This window comes from Uloborus diversus, chromosome 2, assembly GCF_026930045.1.
Source record: "Uloborus diversus isolate 005 chromosome 2, Udiv.v.3.1, whole genome shotgun sequence".
NCBI classification, from domain to species: domain Eukaryota; kingdom Metazoa; phylum Arthropoda; class Arachnida; order Araneae; family Uloboridae; genus Uloborus; species Uloborus diversus.
In genome coordinates this window covers 140,963,716-140,988,405 of record NC_072732.1, presented here as the reverse complement: position 1 = coordinate 140,988,405, position 24,690 = coordinate 140,963,716, and the positions used below count along the sequence as shown (strand labels likewise).

General features: G+C 32.8%; 1 protein-coding gene across 1 annotated transcript in view; it reads left to right on the top strand.

Moving 5' to 3' along the window:
• LOC129217376 (protein odr-4 homolog) overlaps positions 1-23,917 on the top strand; it is a 42,021-nt gene extending 18,104 nt beyond the window's left edge. The window contains exons 5-11 of the mRNA XM_054851666.1: positions 2,970-3,006; positions 3,103-3,429; positions 9,522-9,644; positions 11,829-11,916; positions 21,126-21,308; positions 22,476-22,568; positions 23,703-23,917. Coding sequence (XP_054707641.1) covers positions 2,970-3,006; positions 3,103-3,429; positions 9,522-9,644; positions 11,829-11,916; positions 21,126-21,308; positions 22,476-22,568; positions 23,703-23,773 — 922 coding nt within the window. The 3' untranslated portion in view covers positions 23,774-23,917. The remainder of the gene's footprint in view (positions 1-2,969; positions 3,007-3,102; positions 3,430-9,521; positions 9,645-11,828; positions 11,917-21,125; positions 21,309-22,475; positions 22,569-23,702) is intronic.
• Positions 23,918-24,690: the final 773 nt, after the last annotated feature.

The following is a 24,690-nucleotide window of genomic DNA, read 5'->3' as shown; positions in this document are numbered from 1 at the left end:
TTTTTTTTCCAAAAAAATTGACTTGATATGGTTTTTTTTTTTTACAATTTTGTTAAGAAAGTAGCATTTTTTAAAAATACATCTTTAGTTCGTCAACTTTACACAACTTAAAAAATGTTTAAAACACTGCATTTTATACAAACATACAATGGATTTCAAGTAGAGCAAAGAAAGGAAACCATTATCCTTGGTAACGTAAGTCAGGGAAATTTGGTGAACTTAATCAGGAAAAAGTCAGGGAACTTTTTTTCACAGTTCCTGTCGCCACCCTGAATAATAATGATGTCTATCACTTATAAATTTGTTTTTATGGACTAAGCATAATTTAAAGAAGATATGTACGTATATGTATGTATGTTTGCATATATATATATATATATACAGTAGAAGATCGTTATAACGCACACCTTGGGACCAGAGCTTTTGCATTATACAGGTTTTTGCATTATATAGGTTATTTCACAACTTTTGAAGCTAATATTCAGAATATATATATTAGCACTTCAGAATGAGTTTTATCTACATTGAGTATTAAAGCACTAATATTACAGTTACATTCACAAATAAATAGGTTTTACAATCAAAAGAAAGCGAATTATCCTGCACTTCTGCTAGCTTCATGGTTTGCATAATAGCTGCAATTTAAAGAGCCATCTGGTATTTTCTGTTCACTCTGAGCACTAATTTCCTTTAAAAGCTTTGAATTAAGATGGAAAGATGAAAAACGGTTTCAGAATTTAATTTGCCTAACAATTTTTATGTTTGCAAAGAAGAACAGGGGGATTTTTTGAAACTTCAAAACCTATTGTTTACTTTTGAAAAGTTGTGCTGTTTATAGAGAATTGCATTATATAGGTAGGTGTTATAATATTATTCTACTATATATATATATATATATATATATATATATATATATATATATATATATATGTGTGTGTGTGTGTGTGTGTGTGTGTGTGTGTAGGGTATCCCTGAATGTCATGTACAAGCTTGGAGAGGTACAGAATACCATAACAAGCAAGAATTCAGCTCTTTCATTCTAGGTCTGTAGTTTTGTGCTTTTTAGCACTCACCAACCTGGATTAGGAAGTAACTGAGCTGGAGGTGGAAAACCTCTCAAAAGAGCCAAGAGAGACAAACAAAGTGGTAGCTAATGTAGAATTAGCACACCATAGACTTAGACATGGCTTAGGGTAAAAGTAAACTTACTGCAAAATACCTGGCTTTGCCTTCAAGGTTTGAATTGAACCGTACCATTACTTCGGTCACTTGTCTGGTGTGCTAATTCTACATTAGCTACCAGTTTGTTTGACTCTCTTGGCTCTTTTAAGAGGTTTTCCGCCTCCAGCTCAGTTACTTCTTATTCCCGTATCTCATGGCGAGCAAGGTTCACACATTAAGGGGTAAGCTCCCAGCTGGGCTGACGCCCAGCACGGGGACCTTCCCTGGCGCAATAAGCACCAAGACCGTCTGTGGCCCAGACGACTATTGATCGTCGCACCCAGCCTCAGCGGGCCGCCCACTACGCGCACCCCCGGACGGTGGAACCTGAGGCTTACAGCTAAGTGGTGGAATGTGTGCGGAGAAAAGTTACTTCCTATTCCAGGCTGATGAGTGCTAAATAGCACAAAACTGCAGTCCTCGGATAGAATAACTGAGCTGGCGATGTATTTTATGTATTTCTGCCTTAGCCCTGGCTTAGGGCAGTAACTTGCTGCAAAATAGCTCATAAATTTGTTACCAAAAGACTATTTTACTCAACATTTTCGATTTTCAGAAAGGTTTAAAGTAGTTGTTAAAAGTTGCAACTAATAGCTCTAATACACACAACGCAGTGACGGATGAAAGCTTGTCAGAATGACTCGTAATTGCGACGATCGGTGTGTTGTCATTTCGACTCACGTGTTACAACAGCAGCCTCATGTATTACGAAAAGCCCTTCTAAAAAACTAAAATATAGTGTAAAATGTAATTTGTGTAATAATATATCACTATTTGTCACCTGTTTGTGCATCTTTCAATGTCTGACTTTGTGTGCATGTAGCGTGTCAGGATTACGTTTGCGACCATACCTTTCTAAGTGATTCTTGCTTGTAATCCTGTTCTTTAACTCCCCTCCAATCCTGTACACGACACTAAGGGACACACTGTATATATAAACGTTTTCGTAAAATTTCTGCACATTGTAGTGTACGTTCTACATTGATGTGTACTGTAGGTAAATTGTAAATTTTTAGAATAACTAAAAAAACAGTTCTAGCTTTTTATCCTTAAAAATTTTTAAATTTTAAAGTCAAGGATGTAGAATGTGTTCGGGGGGGGGGGGGGGGATTTAAACTACAACTTAAAAAAAATTTACGTATACTCAAGTGTTTGTGTATATATATTTTTAAAAGCAATTTTTTTAGCTAAATTTTGAAGTGTTACAAGGAATTTCATCTCAGTTCAGTTCCAACAGCATTGCTAGCCATTGCCATTGAAATAAAGGTCCACTTTTGAGAGGAGATTTTCAATATGTTTTTTGCAGATGACTGATTTTTGTTGATACGCTTGTTATACTGCATATGCTAAGAATCCTACTAACAATCATAGACTTGCATAGGACTGCTAATGCTGTTGATGTTCTTTTACTCAGTATCGTAAAAAAAAATTAATTAAAAAAACTTTTAAATCTGGGGGGTTTTTTTCCTCTGAGAATTTATTCAATTATTTTTAATCTTTTTCTCAATCAGTTAGCCTAATGTATTTTTATCGATTTCCTTTTTATACTTCGATATGCTTTACTTTGGCGACTGACTGCTACTGTGCACATTGAGTGATTCATGGTAGGTCTTTAAATTATATGCAAATACAATTGAGATAAAGGAGGGGGGATTTCAAATTAATCTACAAGTGTTAAATTTTCTGCACCCCTGATAAAATTTTTAATCTTTTTCTGCCAAGAAAAACTTTTTCTTAATAAATTTTAGAACAGTTTGTAAAACTTATGACGTCTCTGATTACAAGGTATGTATCTTTTTTATTAGTTAGTGCTCTTGAAACAATATTAAACTTCAGCACTCAAAGTTTTAAATTTATTTTATTTATTTTTTTCTGCAAAAGAGTTTTGCTAACCCTGCAGAATGGAAATTGCAGTCTGGGTCAATGAAGTGGCATCGTATTCGCTGTCGTCTTGCTGTGGACATCAAATTTCCTATCAAGAGTGAAGATGCTGGCTTGAGCTTGCAGAAGCAAATTGAAATTGGGTTGCATCCTTTCCTTGAAAATGTTAAAGAAGCCCATGCTATTTGCAATGGTTCTCAAAGAGAACTTGTTGAGCCTTTGGACTGTTCTAATGAAGGCAAGAAATCAAAAAAGAAATCTCTTCATGAAAGTGATTCTTCATCAACACCATCTAAGTGGCATGATATTGAATTATTCATTCCATTGGTAAGCGAGTATTTTTTAGCTTTTTGCTTAAAGTCAGTTTGAAATGTTAGACTTTGGAAACGTTTGAATAGAAAGCCTGTCATTATGAGTTTTTTGAGATTTATAAATCTTTCTATTATGTTTGGCTTTGAATAGAGACGTACCGAGTAGCACTTTGGCCGAGTACCGAGTACTCGGCCTTTCACTACTCGGCCGAGTTACCAAGTACCAATTATGTTTTAAGAAGAACTATAACACACATGTGATGAATTTTGAACTTATTGGAATAGTAGTATAGACCTCCTTGTCCATATAATGGTTTTTTAAAACTAAATTCCTGCTGAAATTTAATCATGCATTATATAAACAATTTTGATTGTGTCTAAAATTTTACAAAAAAATTATTTTTAAAATTAAAAATAAATAAAAGGTATGATTAATCAAGTTCTAATTAAAACAAATTACAGTAAAATCCCTCTAATGCGGACACTAACAGGACAATTTTTTTTGTCCGCAATAGAGAGGTGTCCGTAGGACAGGGGTTTAAGAATGTTATTTGCATTGGAACTGGGGAATTAAAAATTGTCTACATAAGAGGAGTGTCTGCCTTTGAGGGGTGTACCTGAGGAGGGTTTTCACTGTATACCAATCAATTATAGTTCTAGTCTGCCAAATATAAATAATTTTTAAAAGCAGATAAAACAAATGTGCAGGAACAATGCAGACACGTGTTTCTGCCGCCCCCCCCATTACAAGGAACGTCTTTTTCAGTGCATAATATGTGAACTAAAGAATGAAAAGACATTCGACAAAAAAAATCCGATTGTTGTCTTTAAATCCACGAGCTCCCATTTTGTGCATTGAAAAAAGAATTCCTTGTAATGCCAAAACATGTGTCTGCAGTATTCTTGCACTGTACTTTTAACGTTGTTTTATTTCCTTTTATTTTTTAAGCAAAGATATTTTTATATTTTTATAACTAATTTTAAGCAAAAATCCATTTTTAATATAAAATTCCATATTTTCTATACTTACCTTTTTTGCATATTTTTTTTTTTTTTTTTGCAAACTTCATTATCCTCAAAATTTATATTTGACTTATAAATTTTAATTGTAAATGATTGCAGAATATAATGCTTGCTCTTTTTTTTTTTTTTATAAATTTTAGTATCTGTCTTGGACAATATTCAATTTTTTGCAACTATTCGGTATTGGCCGAGTATCTGATCAGAATTTGGCCGAGTACCGAGTACTCGGCAAATTGGCCAAGTAGGCCGAGTACCGAGTAGTTACCGAGTACTCGGTACGTCTCTAGTTGTGAAGTATGATGTGAAATGATATACAGTAAAATCAAGACCATATTCAAGGGGGTGAGATTTTAGGGTTCAAAAATGTTCAAAACTACTACAAAAAAGTTTTTTATTATATTTTTTTGGTAAAAAATCATAGTTACAATTTCATTTTTTACCTTCATTAATTGTTCAATTTGAGTTCCAAAGGGAAATAATTATAATTGAAGAATTTTACAAACTCTGCGCTTTATGTTTGCAGTATTTATTTTTTTTATTGAGAACGTCCTTCCCTATATAAAACAGTACATCATTTTCTTTCACATTTTGAATACCTGACGTTAACCGAGACATCAAAATTTAATTACATTGAAAAGTGCCAAACTCTATAATAAACATGTCTTATAACTGTCAAAAACTAGTAATTGAAGAAGTATTACTTACATGCGTATATGAGTGTACGCATCTATTCTTTTGAGTTGTTAAAAAGTAATGTGACCAGATTTTTCAAGCTAAAAATCAGGACACATGATGGGGGGGGGGGGGGTAGAGTAGTTTTTTTTTCCACAGGCTTAATATTTTACGTAACAGAAAAATGCCAAGAAATAACTCAAATGTACCAATAAAGAACTCAAGTTGAAAATAATTTAGTAGTATTGATGTAAAGAATATTGCATCACACAACAAATTTATTAATCAAAATTATTATTTTCAGTTATACTTGCTGTTAGAAGCAATTTTAAGAAGCAAATTCTTGTTGCCTTTCAGAAAATCAAGGAATTCCTTGCATGAATAAGAAAAGTTAATTTTAGTTAAAAGAAGACTTTTTAAAGTGGCAACTGATAATTGCGTTTTCTCAGATGTCCAAATTTTATTCACCAATTAAAATGTTCTTTCAACAACTGCTGTTGTGCTTGGCAAACTGAAACCAAACTCAACAATCTTTGTTAAACAATTGACTTATATCGCCTGAGTGCGAAAATCGAAAAAAGCGTTTAAAAAATCTAGATTGTATGTTATATTTCTTGTGAGACAGAATTTAAACAAAAAAGCGGGACTCTTTCGACAAAGCGGGACACTTTGGCGGGACATTCTCGCAGCGGGACAGTAAGACAAAAAGCGGGACTGTCCCAGCAAAAGCGGGACGTCTGGTCACATTATAAAAAGACATGAAATGTCCAATAGGAGTGCAGTTATATAGTGTACACATCAGGTTTTCCCCCTTCATTTAATAGATATCATTTTTTACATTTGCTCATATTGATGCCCTTAAAGCAGCACTCCCTTATTTAAATAACCTATTGTAACAAAAAATAGCGGAATATACAAAAGAAATCAAAATTTTTTGATCACATATATTTCACGAGGAAGGTATTTAGCGAAACCCACAACAAAACACAAGTCTTATGACCCTGAGTTAAATCTCACTATGGCAAATACCAATACAAGGAAATATCCATATACTTGCCAACTCTACTGTTTTTAATGAGAGACTCCCTTTTTCCATCCCCTGATTTCCCTTTTTTTACCATTTTCTCCCGTTTTTGCAATTCTTTCTTCTCAATAGATGTCGCCCCTTTCTAGTCATCCACTAGGTGCCAGCAGAATGCAGAACTCGATTGTGGTGCATAAGAATATGGACTATAACCAATTTTCTTTGCAGGGATAGGAATTTTATAACAATTACGCTTTAGAGCTCCAAAATAGGTTTTCTGCACCAACTTGCAACAAAGCTACATTCATGGGTGATTCTACGCTATTTTTTTCCTAATTATAATATGTAGAAAAGAGTAGCTGCTAATCACACCATTTTCCCTCCTGATTTATTTGTGTGCTGAAAAAATTCGTTTTTTTCCCTCTGAAAAATCGGACTATTTCCGCTTCAAAAAAAGAAAAAAAAAAAATTGGCTCCAATTCAGTGAAGGAATTTTAGAGTTTTACTCAAACGAATTTTTCTAATTAATAACTCATTTAGTCATTTGGAATTTTTCCTCATTGCTTGTTCAACCAAGCACGTGCTTTGGTGAAAATTGAAGCAATTTTCAATTCTTTTGCATCTTGAAAATATTTCAATTATTTTGAAAGTTGGAAGTTATTTCAACATATGCTGTCTTACACCTACTTATTTTATACTTTATTTCAATAATTTATTTACATTTTCTCCCGGATTTTAATAGATTTTTGTAGCTACTTTTTAGGTGGAGTCTGGGGAATATACGAAATTTTAAGTGATTGCACTCCATATTATTTGATTTTTCAGTTGTAGTATTTTGTATTTTTTTGCTGCTACCAACTAGCTTGCATGTGAAAAATCCGTATTTGATTTTAAATTTAATATTCATGGCATTTAATAGCGTTATATAATAATTTTGATGTGAAATTTGTCGCTAGTGAATCATCTATATACCTCTAGCAGAATCTCCTGTTTTTTTTTTCCTTTGAGGGTTGGCAAGTATGTATCCATTTCAGCAAAATAAATGTTCAGCCCCATTTAAATTGCCGTTGCATTGTTTGAATTCCATTACAACCAAATTCCTTTATAACTAACCAAACTTGCTGTCCCTTGAAGTTTATTTTAATGGGATTAATAATAATATATAATTGGATTTTAGATAAATGAATTTGAATTTTTTGTTGCTATGTACAATAAGTCATTTATTTATTTCACTTCATTGCATATTATGCTGCCTAGCAGATATATTTCAATTTCCTTTGCTTTAGTTTAATTAGTTTTAAGTACATCGGTAATTAAACTTTGTAAGAACAGATTTTAGACAAAATAAAATTAATTTCAATGAGAAGTTAAACTAAACTAACGATTTCTTTCAATAAATCAATCCTATTTAGAATAAAAATGTAAAATCGCTGTTCACTTGGAAAATATAAGCTTTTCATCTGAGTACCAATTGCAGGGGAGACGAGAGGCCATGTCAGCCTAGTCATAAACTGGGGCCTAGTTTAGAATGGGAACAGTATGTTTTATTGGTTTTATGGGAAAGAGGGATCATGGTAACCAAACTGACAAGGGACCCCGACCAATGAATTATTGTATATGCATATCTTCTAATTTACCTGTAAACTATGGTGTCTGGTGCTCAATTCCAGTGAATTAATTAAAATTTGATTATTCCAATTGAAAGGAATATGCTCAATAGAATCAAGATGTTGAATAAAGTCTTTGTATTTTTAATATTTTTTAAGAACTTAACCTTTGGACATCCTCTTTTTTCTTTCTTTCTAAATTGAAGTAATCGAGGGATTTCAAGTCTAAATTAATTGGTATGTAAAATGCTTATATTTTGCTAATGTTTAGTTTAGAAGTCATTCAATAAATGTATATTTGTTTCCTTAGACATTAGTTTTTCTTTGACTCAAATCTTCTTTTGTTCAAATTTCCGGTTTCTTTTAATTCACTAATGTTAGAGAATATTTTTAATGGAGACCAACATCCATATGCAAGAAAAAATATGGATGATTATCAAAGTTGATTTAGATAAGAATTGCTACTAAATCAGATAAGAAAATCGTAGTGTTTTTCTGTAGTCTTTTTTACACAGAAAAAATCATGCAAAATTATTATTAAGTGAAGTTGTATCAAGTTTTCATAATGCCTAACCATTTTGCACTGATGCAAGACTTTCAAACATAAAAAGAAATTCAGTAAATTACCGCCCTTTAGCCAGGGCTAAAGCAGAAATACATGAAACACACCGCCAGCTCAGTCATTTCCAGCCGAGGACTGCAGTTTCGTACTTATTAGCACTCAACAGCCCAGCATAGGAAAGTGACTGAGCTGGAAATGGAAAAACCTCTTAAGGAAGCTAAGAGTGCCAAACAAACTGGTAGCTAATATAGAATTAGCACAGACCAGACGAGTGACCGAAGCAATGGTTCGGTTCAACTCGAAGATTGAAGGCAAGGCATGGTATATTCAGTCTAAAGGGCGGTAATTTACTGAATATACCATGCCTTGCCTTCAATCTTAGAGTTGAACCGAACCATTGCTTCGGTCACTCGTCTGGTCTATGCTAATTCTATATTAGCTACGTTTGGCACTCTTGGCTTCCTTAAGAGGTTTTTCCATCTCCAGCTCAGTCACTTTCCTATGCCGGGCTGATGAGTGCTAATAAGCATGAAACTGCAGTCCTCGGCTGGAAATGACTGAGCTGGCGGTGTATTTCATGTATAAAAAGAAATATTTTTGTAGTTATATTGATATTTTATAAATGTTTTTTAGCTGAATAGTCAAGTTGCCTTTCCATTTGAATAAACATGCTTTAGCAAATTTATAATTGTTGCACATGTAAATTATGATCATATGATGAAGTTAACATGAATAATCACCATCATAAAAAAGGAAATCAGCTCATTGTTGAAGGATCCTTTTCTAAAATAATTGTTATGCACTTCTATTCAGTTAAAAATAATTGAAAAGGGTAGTAAAAACTCTAAAATGTATTTAAAAAACATTCATACAGAAATTTTTTTAATTAAGTATTATTTTGGAATACAAATGATGAGATAAATAACTTGTTGTAACTTATATTTATTGGGGTCTTCTATAAAAACAAAGAAATGATTTTGACTTATAAATTTCCTTTTTTGAATCTGTAGTTATTTTTTACCTAACTAGGCTTTTGTTGAAACAAATACCCGAGTCTGAGTTGTTATTTAAGCTTACTTGATTGAGACTAAATTATTCAAAATAAAAAACTAACAATGTAATCTTTTTTTTTTCAGTCTGATGATCTAATAAAATGATATTAAATTAATAGAATTTAATGAAATGAATACTTTAGTACTTTTTTTTACATTTTCCTGTAGGAAAATAACAACAATATTTCTAACCCTGAAGTATGTGAATGCATTTGTATGATGACATTTAAAGGAGCTGTGCAGTGCAGAGCATATGTTCACAGCAAAGCAACTGTTCAAGAAGCCATTAACGTAAGTCATTTCCAATTGTGTTGGATATTGCCAAACTAAAGTAGCATTTATAAATTTATTATTCCAAACTCTTTGTATTATTATTTTTTATTTATTATTATTGTTGCACTACAGTTTTGCTTTAATATTTTTACTCCATATTCTGTTAAGAGTCGGAAGTTTCTACATTTTTAAAAATTAAGGTTTGTATTTGCCGTGATGTCCATCTTTTTGAATTTCACAATAAGCCCTCTTCCTGCCCCACCCAATATATGTTTTATTCTTTTTTATCTCTGCTACCAATATTAAAAAGTCACAATAAGTTAGTAATATGTATTGCCTAGCATAAAAGTATCTAACATTTTTTGGAACTTGCCCTTTGGTCTTAAGTAGGGTTAGTAAGATGTGTATACAGAATGATTTATATGCAAAAATCCTGTATACCGCTTGAAAATTAGTTACACTATTTATAGGAAAATAAATTGAAAGCCTAAATTTCCACCTCAAAATACTTTCAAAAAGGGGGGGGGGGGGTGTCTCATAATTTTGAATGCAAGATGGTCCACTTTTCAAGTAGCACAGCAGAAGATGTTTTGGTATCACTGCTGGTGAGAGCCAAGTTGGATTTGGATATGAGAAAGGTTTTTTTTTCCTTGCATGCTATACCAGCAATGTGTTTATAATAAAATCAAAAAATGCTTAGGTATCTGTTTGAAAAGGACAGATTAAGGTATTTCAATCATAGTAGAGATGAAAGGATTCTGCCGTATAATATCATCACAGTAATTAGATTATCAAAACACAGGTTGAAGTGCATAGTCATGTCCTCTACATTTTTACAGGGCCTCTTGTCAAATCTTTGCTTTGGGAATGCATTTAAAAAATAGGAATTCAAGGAAGCATTTTTTTAATGATCAAACACGAGTAAAACTTCACAATTTCTTGGCAGAGGATTATCCAGTACATACATGAGGTTTGAAGGGAAACCAGAGCATGTATTATCCAGTACAGTAAAACCCCTCCTAACAGATACCCCTCTTATGCGGACAATTTTCAATTCCCCAGTTCCAGTGGAAATAACATTATTAAACCTCTGTCCTGCGTACACCTCTTTATTGCGGACAAAAAAAAATTGTCCGTTAGTGTCCGCATTAGAGGGATTTTACTGTAGTTGTGGATTCTAATGCAAATATGGGTCAGCCTTAAACCACAACTTTATCAATGGCTATATACAGTTTTTTATTAATGTTAATGTTATTAAAGGTTGGTGTATTTTTAGCATCAATCATCTGAATTTGAAGAGATACAAAACTATCTTTAAGTTTAAACGTAAAACCTCAAGCAACAGCCAATAGAAGCAAAGTGTTTGAAACATGAGGGTACAAAAAGAAAATGAATCTAAAAGAGACTTGTTTGTACTTAATAATAGATGTCTTGATCCTAGCAGTGTGCATGAGGATACCTGTGGTACCATAACTCCCCTATTAATTTAAAAATAAAAAAAAACAGAGAGTGAATGGAGATGAGAGGGATAGAGGGTGTGGAGAAACATAATGAATATTTCAGGGGTGACCCCAAGAACTATTGTGCATCTTCCATCCTCAAATACCATAAAGATCCCCTTGAATGAGAGCTTTTTAGAGAAAGATACCTGAAAACACTACCGCCCCCCATCTAAAAATTTCAATGCCACAATCTATGCTATGAATTCCCCCTTGGTTGAAACTCATGATTATTTTTAATACAAACATTTTTTTTTTTTAGAAAAATCAAAACATAAATTATTTGGACTCACACAAACTAAGCAAAAATTTTTGTTCTAGATTTACTCATTTTATACACAGGATAGCTTTAAAATGATGTTTTTTTTTTTTTTCCGCTTGTTGAATTCTTCAAAATTTTCCATGGTGGCGCACTTGGAACCCTCAACTTCTCGGAATAATCTAAATCTCTGGGCCATTAGTACAGCATCAATACTTACAATAGTGAAGCTCTGCACCCACCTGATCTCAACAATTATAACTATCTCTGCTTCTCTATATTGTTATTAATTTTAAGGGGAGAATATGCAATTATTACAGTTAATCAGTTCCCATAAATTTATTATATATTTTAATTATTTATGAATAGCTTTGGAAGGATAAGTTTTATTAATTGAAAAGTCATTAAAGTCAAATGCCTAAATGTGCACTTTTTTATCAACAGGCTCTGAAACAAGATATTATGAGAAGTATAACAGCTAGATTTGAAATACATTGTGAAGATTTATTATTAATTGAAGAAGAACAGCAAGGTATTACAATTCAGGGGTTAACTCAAAATACTCCTATAGTTTATTTCAAATTTTGAAATGTAAATAGCCTCATGCATGCTTAAAAAAGTTCATTTTCAAAATTTTGTACAATTTCTTTTCTTTTCTTTTTTTTTTTTTATGATAGATTATCAAATTTGTCCATTAACTATGAGCTCTTTAGATACAAAATGGAATAACATCAGTAGTGCTCCTTGGTCCTTAATTTGTATAAAATATTGCAGTAATAATATCATAGATTTCAAAACTATTCAATGATTAAAATATAATAACAATTAAAAAAAAATAGTTAGAATTTTTTTTTTAATGAACTGTAAAATTGTTTTTACTGACTACCAAACGGCACAACCTTGAGGGTCACGGATCTGGATGAAATTCTGGATTTAGGTCAATTCATCCTTATCAATCCAGTTAAAGCAGTTTGACTACATAGGCCTTAGCTCGTGCGTAATGGGGTCCAAAGTTTCTCGTTTAGCTCCAGAAAAGCAATGGCTTTTCCTTTAAAATTAACTCTTTACTTTTTTCTTGATATTGCAGTGCAGTATCACCCAACTAAATGCATTCGAAGTATAGAATAAATTCCACCACCCCTACACTGTACTAACAAGAGATGCAACAGATGTTAGCAGAGCAAATCGTGTGCTAAAATTTCCAAAGAAAACGTTATTGCAGTTCCAGAGCCAAACAAGCACATTTAGACCCACCCTGCAGTCAAACTAGAGCCTATGGACTCAAACTATTTTACCTGGGATCATATGTAGTACGAATTGACTTAAACCTAGAAGTTTATGAAGATTTGTGACCCTCATTTTTTTGTCTTCTGAACTAGATTGATTTGCAGGATTTCAGAGTTGCAATGGTGTTTTTATTGGAATTTGAAACTTGGGTACAATATCTACCCTCCCAGGACATTCGACTTCTCTATTCAGTATAACAAAGGGAGGGGGAGGGAGGTTTATTCTATGTTGTTAATGTATTTAATTGGCTCATACTGCAATGCAAATGCAAGGAAAAGGAAAAGAAGTTTAATTTCAAAGGAAAAACCATTGCTTTTCTGGACTCAAATAATAACTTCGGACCCCCATTGTAGCCAAACTAGAACCTATACAGTCAAACTGCTTTACCTGGGTTAATTCTTGTGCAAACTGACCTAAATGCAAAATTTCATCCAGATCAGTGGCCCTCAAGGTTGTGCCGTTTGGTAGTGAGTTTAAATTAATGAAAGACTTTTTTTAAACGTCAGTAAATGATTTGTATAGCATCAGAACCTCAAGTCTTGATGTTTGTTGCCGTCCCAAGTATCAAAATTAGATATTCTAATTTCAGAATTCTCCAAAGTCAAGATGCTTTATGTGGTGGTGGGGGGGGGGGGGGGGACTACACAATGTGCTCCAAAAAGTATAAGGTGAGTTGGGGGAAGTGCTGCCCTTAAATTATACAGTTCGACTTTATTAAGGTCTAGACATTACAAGACTTGATACAAATTTTTTAATTTTTATTTCATATGTTACCTGTTTTAGTGTGTTTCCCGAGACATGAGCCTGTTAAAATCATTGCAGGTAAAAACGTTGAAAAAAACATTTTAAACTATTGTGCTCTAGGGCCGCATTTTCTCAATAAAAGTGGGGCAAGAACATCGCCTATCTGAATTTTTTTTTAAAAACCGTTTGAGAAGATAAGGGGCAAGTGCAATCAATAGAGTATTTTTTCCTGATTAAAAACGATTTTTTTATTTTAATTTTCACCTATTCATTGGGAAGTTATTACATTAACTTTTATTATGCTAATAAACTTAAAAAAAAAAAAAAACTTGCATACCAAGGAATAATCTTTAAAACTTGAATATCAATGAACTTATAAAATATTAACTTAATAATACAAAAGGTAACTATACAACTGACAAAAGGTAACATGTCTTTGGCGAACTTGAACATATTTTTTTGTATAAGTACACTTAGTATAGTAATTAACAATAAATAAGTATAGTAATTAACAATAAATAAGTATAGTAATTAACAATTTAATTTATATTATATTCTGAAAACGTTACTTAAAATATCAAATTTCCTCTACGATCTGAGGAGGGATTTGGAAGGATTGATGCAATGTCGTCGTTTTGGATCTCTCTAACATCGTCTCTTGAAGGATAACTAAACACAGTGCTATAATTTCCAGCCGCTTTTAACTTTAAAAATTTAATTTCAGGGAAATTATCATCATTTATATTAGTAATTTGTCCTACAAAATGTTTAGTCATCTTTTTTGTAGAAAACCTCACAAGAACCCAGTCGCCTACCTTTCTCTCCGTTGGATGCCTTCCCCACTGAATGATATCTTCTTGCTGTTTTTGCTCTGTGGCAATCATTTCTTAGACTGTCATTTCATCATGTAAATCTTCCCTTCAACTCATATTTTCATTATCGTCACTTTCTTCCTCCTCGTAATTTCGGAAGAATTACAAATTAATTACATTGCTTCATTAAATCGTTGCGAACAAATTACATCTGTCATAAAATAACATTGCCAGATTAATAGGAAAGTGCAGCCCCAAAAAATGCGAGGCTGCACTTGCCCTTTTTTTCGGGTCGCACTTTCTCAGTCGTATAATTTTCTGGGGCAAGTGCAGCCCTAAAATTAATTGATTTGAAAGTAAAAAATAATAAATCTCTGCTTCAAAAATACGAAAAGCAGACATGAAGTAGTTGTACTTACGTTTTAGAAGCATGAAAAAGTGAGAACAACAACAGAAGAAACGATGATTTCTCGAACCATAACAACATAGCACTGTAGTGGGAATGAGAAAAGTTAGGAAACCAGGGAAGGAGTAGAGTTACCATTCAAGTAGCGCGATCTAACACACGCAGTGCAAAGTAATAACGTTTACCAAGCTACCCAGATGACAGCAGCCTTGCAGATATTCCCGGTTTCTGATTATTAACCTAAGCCGCACTTGCCCCAAGACCGCACTTACCCCAACTGACCTTACTTCTGTTTTTCTATGTTGGTTATGCACTATTTCATAAGCCCACAAACCTGCTAATTTTGCTTAAATTATCAAATATCTGTGTTGTGCTGTGCTTAAGTTTTTTACTGTGATGTCTTCCAAATTACCATTTTATGTGTGTCTGTGGAAAATGCTAATCATCTAAAACTTCTGTACTACTAAGTTGTGAAGGATTTTGGATTTTGTACTATGCTACTGTTCTTTCGTTTTTAATGTCTTTTCGTTACCTTTTATGATTGTTTAATAGTTAACAAGTGCTAACTGCTTTAACTTCTTTTTGGGCTGTTGTTTATTACATATTGATAATCTATTTCTTAGCTATTCATTTTTTGATAATAATATGCAGTAGTCTCTGCTAAATGTGATGCTGCTTTATGCTTTCAATTTTTTATTGCTATCAAAATCAAGTGGTCCCAATTTTCTCTGTTCATTTGTATGTTAAAAGGATTTCGGCTTTTGTGCAGCATTGGGAAGTGCTGAGTAACCCTGATCTTTTTGCATTTTATAAAGACCTTTTAGCTCTCTTATAACAGTAGGCGTACTCATCACAAAATATTACTTTTATGTTCACTTTAAAAATCATCATCATAATAACTAGCCAAACAGCCCAGTTGTTTTTTAAGATTTTTTCATAATGACTTCTGATTAATCTTTGATTTCCAGTTTTTTTCATTAATTGCGAGAAAATCGGATTCTGCCAAAGCAGCCCATCCCCGCTTCCGTTGTCTTCCCCAATTTCTGCTTCCAGTTGATCTCAAAGCAATGCCGTTTTTATTGTGCTGTTAACATACATTCGGATCATGTTGGCCATTTAGTTTGTTCGATTTACTTCAATATACACTACTGGTCATTGAAATTGCTACACTGAGAAGAAATTGCCAGAATGAAGTTTAAATTTTGCACATATGATAGCGAAATTGACATTAGAAAGTAATAACAAAATGAAAGCAAATTGATCATTTATGGTTGTAAAATTCTTGAATGGAGGTTTAAGTACCCTGTTAGGCCACCTCTACCATGAATGTACGATGTACGAAGCAATACAATTGGGGCATTGAGACATAGCAGTCTCCTATGATATCCTACGTCATCTTGTACCATAGTTACTGTTAACGTGTCACTCATTCAATCAAACTCTTACGCATGTGTTAGCACTCACGACAGGGCTCCCAAGATCCATTTTTTTAACATGACAATGCTCGGTCACACATGGCAAGGGTGTCAAGGAACTGCCTCTTCCACGTTATCACGTTCTCTGGTCTGTGGGATGCACTGATTTGTCACAAATCAAGCATATCTGGGATCACTAGAGACGGTAAGTTGGACAGCCTGTAAGTTTGATCGAATTAGTGGCCCGTTTACAGCAACTGTGGTATGAGAGGACGTAGGACATCGTACTGTACCTCAATGCTCAATCGTATCAACTCTTACATTTTAGCTAGAGGTGGCGCAACAGGGTACTTAAACCTCCATTCATGTGAGATTTTTCCAGTAATAAATGATCATTTTGCTAAATTTTGTTTCATTCTGACAACTTCTTCTTGGTGTAGCAAACTTTAATGGCCAGTAGTGTATTTAAAAATGTCAGATTGTTTATAGATACCATATAGTTAAAAATTGGATCTTCTTTTGGTATGTTTAAGAATATGAAATTAATATAGGATTAAATCCTGCTAAGTAAACTATGTTTTAAAAATCTATCTTGTTTAGAAAAGTTTAGACACTGCTTTTATCCTTTTATGTGTGGTTAAAAAAGTCGATGTAGTGCAGTTCTGAAGTTTTAATTCCAAAACCCCATTTGTGGTTGCACCACTTGTTTCTGCATTAACATAGTTAGAAGTTTGCCAGATTTTTGTAGGAAAACAGATAGATGAGGGAACTGACCAATGAGATGAAGAATGGCCTTGATATTCATCCATCTGCTCTTACAAATGCTGAAATGAGGAATGCAGTGAAAGTGCTAAAACGAAGAGTACAACACCACTTCGGTGACTTAAAAAAACACGTTAATTATGAATAAATTTTAAAAAGCTTCTAAAAACCTATGGACAATCAACAATTGGTGATTTTTTCGAAAATATATGCTTTCTATTGAGCTTTTTCTTTTTTTTTTTTCATTTTGCTTTGAAACTCAGTATGTGCTACTGAAGTTGATCAAATTATCTAATCTTTTAATCCATTTATTGTTATCAAAATCATCGTGTCTCAAAGTGATCACAATAAGCGAAGACTAGTGCATTATTTGCTGCTTGACAGAGATGAAAGTCATTGCACAGACAGAGTAATATATTTCCTCAATTCTAATACTGTAAATTACTATGAAAGCAGGGGTGGCTCGAACCTAAATTTTTGGGAAGAGGAAAATCTCAATTTACTAAATGAAATTCCAAATTTTACTGAATAATTTTATGTGTTTTCCTACAACTTGCATCCAATGAGAAGAGGCAGTAGGTGTCATAAAAAAGAGAGATAAGAATATAAGAAATAATTGCTGTACTGTCTCCGAAGATTCCAGTTGAAATTTGGCGAAATTTTTTTTTTTTGGTAGCTTACAGTAACCTCTTATGATCTGCATTGGGGCTCCCATCGGCGGATCCACTCATTCCAAACCGTCGACACTATTATGCATCCTTATGCATCCACATTTTCTTCAAACAATCTTTACTAATAACAAAGCTGAAAGTCTCTGTCTGGATCTCTCTCTGTCTGAATCTCTCTCTGTCCGGATCTCTTTCTATCCGGATCTCTGTCTGTCTGGATCTCTGTGACATGCAAAGTGCCTAAATTGTTCGGCCGATTTTCATGAAATTTGGCAAAGAATTTAGTTTGTAGCGTGGGGGTGTGCACTAGGGTGGGTCGATTTTGACTTTTTTTTGAAATCGAAAATGCCTGTGGTGGGAAAAGTTGTGTATTGGCATCAAATGCTCGCATAAAAAATGTTTTGGAAATCAAACTATATTTAGATCCCCCGCCAGCCCCTTAAAGTTTGGCCAAATATGTAAAAATTGACATTTTTTAAATTTTTTAAAAAAATCTTATGTATAATATTTTTAATCGCCTGTGGTGCGAAAAGTAGTGTATTGACATCTAATGTTCATTAAAAAAATTTTTTGGTAATTAAAATATATTTATACCTTCTGTCAGGTCCCTGAAATTTCGCTAAATATGTAAAAATTGACTTTTTTAAAACTTTTTTTTCTTTTCTTATGTATTTTTTTAATCACCTGTGGTGTAAATAGTAAATAGTAAGACCCTTTGTTTGTGAACAAAATAATTATCATATCATATTACATATACCACCCCTGCCGGGAATCTGAAGTTGTGCGTTTTGCCTTTTTTTCTTTGCTCCTTCTGCTTAGTTTTATCTGTCAAAGAGATAGATGGTGTGATTCCTCCGAATGTTTATTTTTTTTCTTCTCTGTGATATAATGAAACTATTTAAACACTCACCCCCAGTCTGACAAATCGGCCTTTTCTTGGCACTTAGCCAAGCATATATGAACCAAATAGAAATCGTAACAAAAACCTCAGAGCAGATGAATTGGTACAGCAAATGAAGTGTTATCAAGCATATTAGACTATTTAAAAACAACCCAAGTATCTACTGTGGATTTAATTGCAGTAGGATCAGATGGAACAGCAGCCAATACTGATGTGAAAGGTGGTGTAATAAGACTGTTTGAGCTGCATTTAAAAAGGCCATTGCAGTGGCTCATATGTCAATTGCACGCCAATGAGCTACCTTTACACTATCTGTTACAGCATCTTGATGGAAGCACTACAAGTCCTTTTACATATAATGGTCCTATAGGGAAGCTTCTTGGCACATGTGAACAGCTTCCATTTGTCAACTTTAAAAAATCGCTTTTGATTTGCGAACAGTTGATACAGACGGACTTTGCACTGACCAAAACTACTTGTATCAAATATATCAAGCAATATGTTCAAGAAATTGTTCAACATCACTGTCCATCAAATCACCAGGAAAGCTATCTCATGCTAGGTGGCTTACAACAGCAGAGTACTTTGTTTGTATGTTGGTACAAAAGAGCCATCGCTGGAAATGGGACTATTGTAGAATACATTATAAAAGTATGCAAAAGTTAGGTTTTTGATTAAAACTGAGCCTTCATGAACAGCCTGTGCACAGCATGTTTGGGAAGTTATTCACTACTCAAGATATTTTAGCGATGATCTGAAATCAGTAGTTGACCCTGTTATATAAAGAAATGGATTTTTTGAACATCCAGAAAACCTACTGATAGCCATGATCAATGACACACGATCCTCAGTAAGGAAATTAGGTTACCGAACAATCCTTAAGGCCCGAACTCTTACTAATGAAATTGTTCGTGATTTTGTCATTCCACCTCTAAATTTTCAAGCAAAAGACTATACAGAATTGATAAATTGGCAAAATTGTGTCCTTACAGACCCTCCACTCACCAAAAATATACCCAATGCGGAACTTGAGAAAGTAGCTGAAATGGGTGACTTTATTGAAAGTGAGTTGTGGAATTTACCATGTCATACATGCACAAGCGGTAGAAAGAGCAGTTAGGTTGGTGACAGAAGCATCTTTATCTGTTTGTGGAGCAACACGCCATGATGACTTAATATGTACAACATTGGCTTCCCGAAAATTAATGCCAAAATTTGAGAACAAAGCAATGTATAAGGTGTAAAACTTCTTTATAACAAAAAACTCCGAGGTGAATTCTTAGTCATTTTCCCCTAATACTTCGGGAAAATGAGCAAAGAGCTGCTGTAAAACTGCGACGACGGACTTCTGGTACTTTAATCTTTTATACCTATGTTTTAATCCTAAAGAATTTTATAGTGTTATTATAGAAAAATCGAGTATAAAAAATGCTTAAATTAAAAAAAAAAGTGTTGGATAAATTTTTGCTTTGAAAAATCAAGATTTTAAAAATTATGAAAATATTCCAAATTTCACCGGTTGAGCGGAACTTGAATATTATTATTATTATTACTTATGAGTGAAGAATCTTACTAGGCAATCATTTTCACTACGGGTGATTAAAAAAATCAAACATGAGAAATTTAAAAAATAACAAATAAATGTCAATTTTTCCATATTTGGTGAAATTTCAAAGGACTGGTGAGGGATCTAAATATATTTTGATTTCCAAAAAAAATTTATATGAGCATTAGATGTCAATATACAACTTTTCCCGCCACAGACGATTAAAAATATTATACATAAGATTTTTTTTTTTAATTTAAAAATGTCAATTTTTACATATTTGGCCAAACTTTAAGGGGCTGGCAGAGGATCTAAATATAGTTTGATTTAAAAAAAAAATTTTATGCGAGCATTTGATGCCAATACACAATTTTTCCCGCCACAGGCGTTTTCGATTTCAAAAAAAAAGTCAAAATCGACCCACCCTAGTGTGCACCGTGAAGCGATTTTTCGAAAATTCGATTTTGTTCTTTTTCTATTCCAATTTTTTGAACATTTTCCCGAGCAAAATTATCATAAGATGGAGGAGTAAATTACCAAGTTATTATAACGTGGAACCATAACATGGGCAAGCCAATTGGCGAGAAATTCATCATACATTATTTGTAAATATACAGGCGAACCAAAAGACCTTTTAATTTTCTACTACGGACAAAGCCGTGCGGGTACTGCTAGAGTTAATGAATAAAATGAAAATAATTGCAGTAATCTTTTTAATTCATTAAAAAATTTTATGTAAAAGTTTGAAATACTACTTTTTTTTATTGCTTACGAAATTAATTAGTTGCGTTTTTGTCCTATTAAATACATTGTTCCTGGCCAATGTGGTACATTTTATTGATGTTAAAGCAGTTTTAAAACTTGTCGCACTCAAAACCGTAAGTACTTGTTGGGAAGGGGGAGGGGCATTCCTCAGATTGCACCCCCTAAAATAATAATCTGTATCTGCCTCTGTGGGCACACTTGTAAAAAAGTAAAATTAGACCAATTTTGTTTGTACCAGTTATGAAATAAAAGCAATTATATATTGCGTGCAAGCATAATTGTTGTTATGCTTGCATGAGTTATGTTCATACATATTTTCTGTCAATTGTAAATTGCTTTTCTAAATTTGTTCTTTTTAATTTTGTGATCCTATATTTAAATTTGTTTCATGCTTCAAATTTATGCTTGTATCTTTGACAAAAAGGGATTTTTTAGATCCAATTGTAGTTCATGAACTGCCTCGAAGAGTTTTTGCACCTTTACCTCAAGCAGATGTTTGTGTTTGTGACTATCAGTTTCATAGCGATACAGCTGTTGACTCCCTTGATGCATTTAAAGAATTGCTGAACTTGGAGCTTTCTGAACAGGACATTGACACTTCCTGCGAAGTATCTCCAAGTATGATAATTTTGTTGAATTTGTAGTTTTTCATAATTCAGTGTTGCTTTTTTTAACAAATTAAATACTGTGATTTTTGTTTATTTTAACGATTCTTAACAGTTTGACACTTTTTTTTTCTTCAAAAATTGTGATTATATGTAATAATTATACCAAACCAGCCATTATTTGCCTTTAAAATTAAATGTACAGTCGACTCCCGCTACAACACGATCCCACTTATGCGAAATGGCTATAACGCGATTTTTCCCCGGTAAAGAATTTTATTCCCAACGTGAATTCTTCACCCGCTTCATGAAAATTTTCCGAAGGGAATCGCATTTTTTTCATAAATGGACCTTCATTCCTTTGAGATTGCTGAGGGCGAAAGATCCTACACCGTACTAGTCTGAACATCGCTTATACAAATAACTACTCCTCATTTTCCATTTAATTTTTTCATTCTATATGGTAAAGTTAATGAAATATAATGATACCAAAGAGGGCTGTTTCATTTAAAACTGAAGATAGAAGGAAAAAGAGAAAGTTTCAACAACTATAATGCATTTGTTTTTCTTACTACATAATGTACGTACCTAGTGGTTTATTTTACCTCTTCATTTCCCATTGATCATTGACTTTGTGCATCGTAGCAGTTTTTTATGTTAAATAAAACGTTTTTTTTTAAAAATACAATAAATAAAAATTCAATTTTTTGTTTAAGATACAGTAATGTATAGTTAAGAGATGGTTTTTAACAGTTTGAGGTGGTGTTTACAAGTGTCTTTAATCATATGGGTATGTTTATAAAAGTTTTTACACATACCCTTTTCCACAACGCGAAATTTCAAATTACGCGAAGGCTCTTGGAACGTATCCCGCCCTCGCGTAAGTCGGGAGTCGACTGTACATTGCTTCCCGCTGTAGCAAAATATATAAGCCTGTGACAATTATATTAAGCCAATCATAAGTTGTTTTCCAAATTAAAACTATCTCACTTCTCACTGTAATGATTTATCACTGTATAATGCAAATTGTTGTGTGTCCTCATAGTATTTATTGAGGTTTGATTTAAGAAAGAGTTTATTTTATTTAAAACATTCTCACATTTAATTAAAACGCATAAAATGTTTTAAATATTTATATTGAAACTTCTTAACTTTTAAAAGTTTATTTTCAATTATTTAGCAACCAGTACTTTGATTTTACCTGATGCTGTTGAAGAAAGGTTGTCTGAATTTGGTGATGCTCCTACACATTCCTCCATGAATAAATTATTTGGTAAGTATCTTTAAAAAAAATTACTAGATGTAACATCAATATTTATTTTATTTATTTTTTTTTCCAAAATGGAGAGTATTTTAAAACTAAATGGTTTTTAGGGTATTCTTAAATTTTTATAAGTTATTTTGAACATATTCTTAAGGTTAATTTAGAAAATGGTAATAGATGGTGCTGGGTGTAGTAGATATGTGTAAAGGGATTGTTATTTTTGTTTCTTATTTGCTTTAAATGAAGATTAAACCAGTTAAAAAATCATCTTTTGAAGGTAATGTCACTCAGAAAAAAATTCCAGTACATACTTGTTCGGCTGGGGTGTTCACGAGGGGTCAGGGAGAGCTATGGCGTGGACACCTGCCGCATTGAAATGTTTAGGGGGGGCACCCCTATGTTGTGTAGGGACTCTTGGAGCTTACATGACAGCTTTATGGATATGCTTAGATAACAACCTGCGTTCTTGGCATGAATTAATGTGGCGTGTATGATGTCGTAAAATTGAGAACATAAAACGTTAGAATAAAAATTGAAAAATGCTTGTATCTTGTATACATCATGTAACTTTCTTATCTTCAGCAATGTGTTGTTCATTATAGATTGGAAATCTTGAATGTTTCAGTAATAAAATCTGGGTGGGGTAGGGGGGAGGGCAGTATATAGAAGTACCCAAGTCCTAACATTCACTGACCTGAAATTGACTTGAAAAGTATTGGATGGACAAGAAGCTGTACAAAGTTCTTCTGAGACAACTATTTAGGGATCCTATCTGTACCAAGCTGTTAAGTGTGGCTTACTTGCATTATATTTTACAGAGAAACCATTGCTGACACAAAAAATATAGCTACTCATTTCAAATCAACAAAGAAAGATAATAAGTGAAGTAAGAGATTGGAAAAAGATAATGTTATTTCCATTGAACAAGAGTTTAATCATAATTTTTCTAATAAGGTGTATAATCTGCATATTTAAATATTGTAAAAGTTCCAGTTAGCTTTTTTACAAAATTTGTATATTTGTATATTTGCGATGTTTCCTTTGTGTAAAGGTCACAGAGTTCAGTTATTAATATGTATATTTATTAGTTTTATTTTACAAATTATTTATATTTATCGAATCAATTTCTCTTTTTATTCCCAGTTCCCGTTGCTGGTGTTGCACTAGCAGTTGCACTTGCAGGACTTTCGTTTTTCCTAAATTCAAGCAGCTGAAGATATAATTTTAGTCTAAATAAAAAATTTAAAAGAAAGTTGCTTTGTTTAATCTGTTTTAAATATTTCTGATCATAAATGTTCTATTGATATGTTTACATTATTAAATTGTAATTTGTTGTAATATTTTGATAAATATTTTTTAACATATGGTTTATAATTTTCTTTCCACTTAATATAAAAAAAGCATTTTACATTCTTTGACTGAGCAGTATTACACATAGTTCTTTCTTTTAAGTCTGTTTCTTAAATATAGTTTTTTGTTTTTATCTGGATTAATATTTCACTTGAATAAATTACTGCCATGTATACCATACTTGTTTACAGTTTGGCAACTGTTTTCTTTACCATTTTTTTCTCGCTTTTCAGTTTGTTGTTTAGTTGATATTCAAATATTTTTGAAACTTATTTTCATTAACTTATACAGTATTCTTAAATTAAACAAAAACATAATAAAATTGGAAAAGAAAGAAAAATATTATGCATTTGTCTTCAAATAAGAAGGATTTTGTTCAGTTTCTTCTCATTGCCATTTTCTGATTCATTTCAGCATCAATCTTATTCTCTTCCTGGAATGATTCCATTATGATGCATTGCTTAGCATCATTCATTCACAATTTTTTTGATACTCCTTATAGAGGGAGGCTCGAAGACGACTTAATGACATTTTAGCATGACAGCATTAAATAGGCGTCATTGGCCATCTTTACTCGGCACTTGTGCCGACAAGTCTTGTTTGAATCTCCCTCATATTGTTAGGCTTGGGTACCTTACGATCTTTTTTTAGGCTCTTAATAGATTTATTATTTCACATGTCCCTCATAAATATTTTTAAAAATTGGCAAATGTAGAACAGTTTTTCCACCTTAAAAAGTTAATTTTCGAAAGCATTTTTTTTAATGCGATGTTTCAGGTGC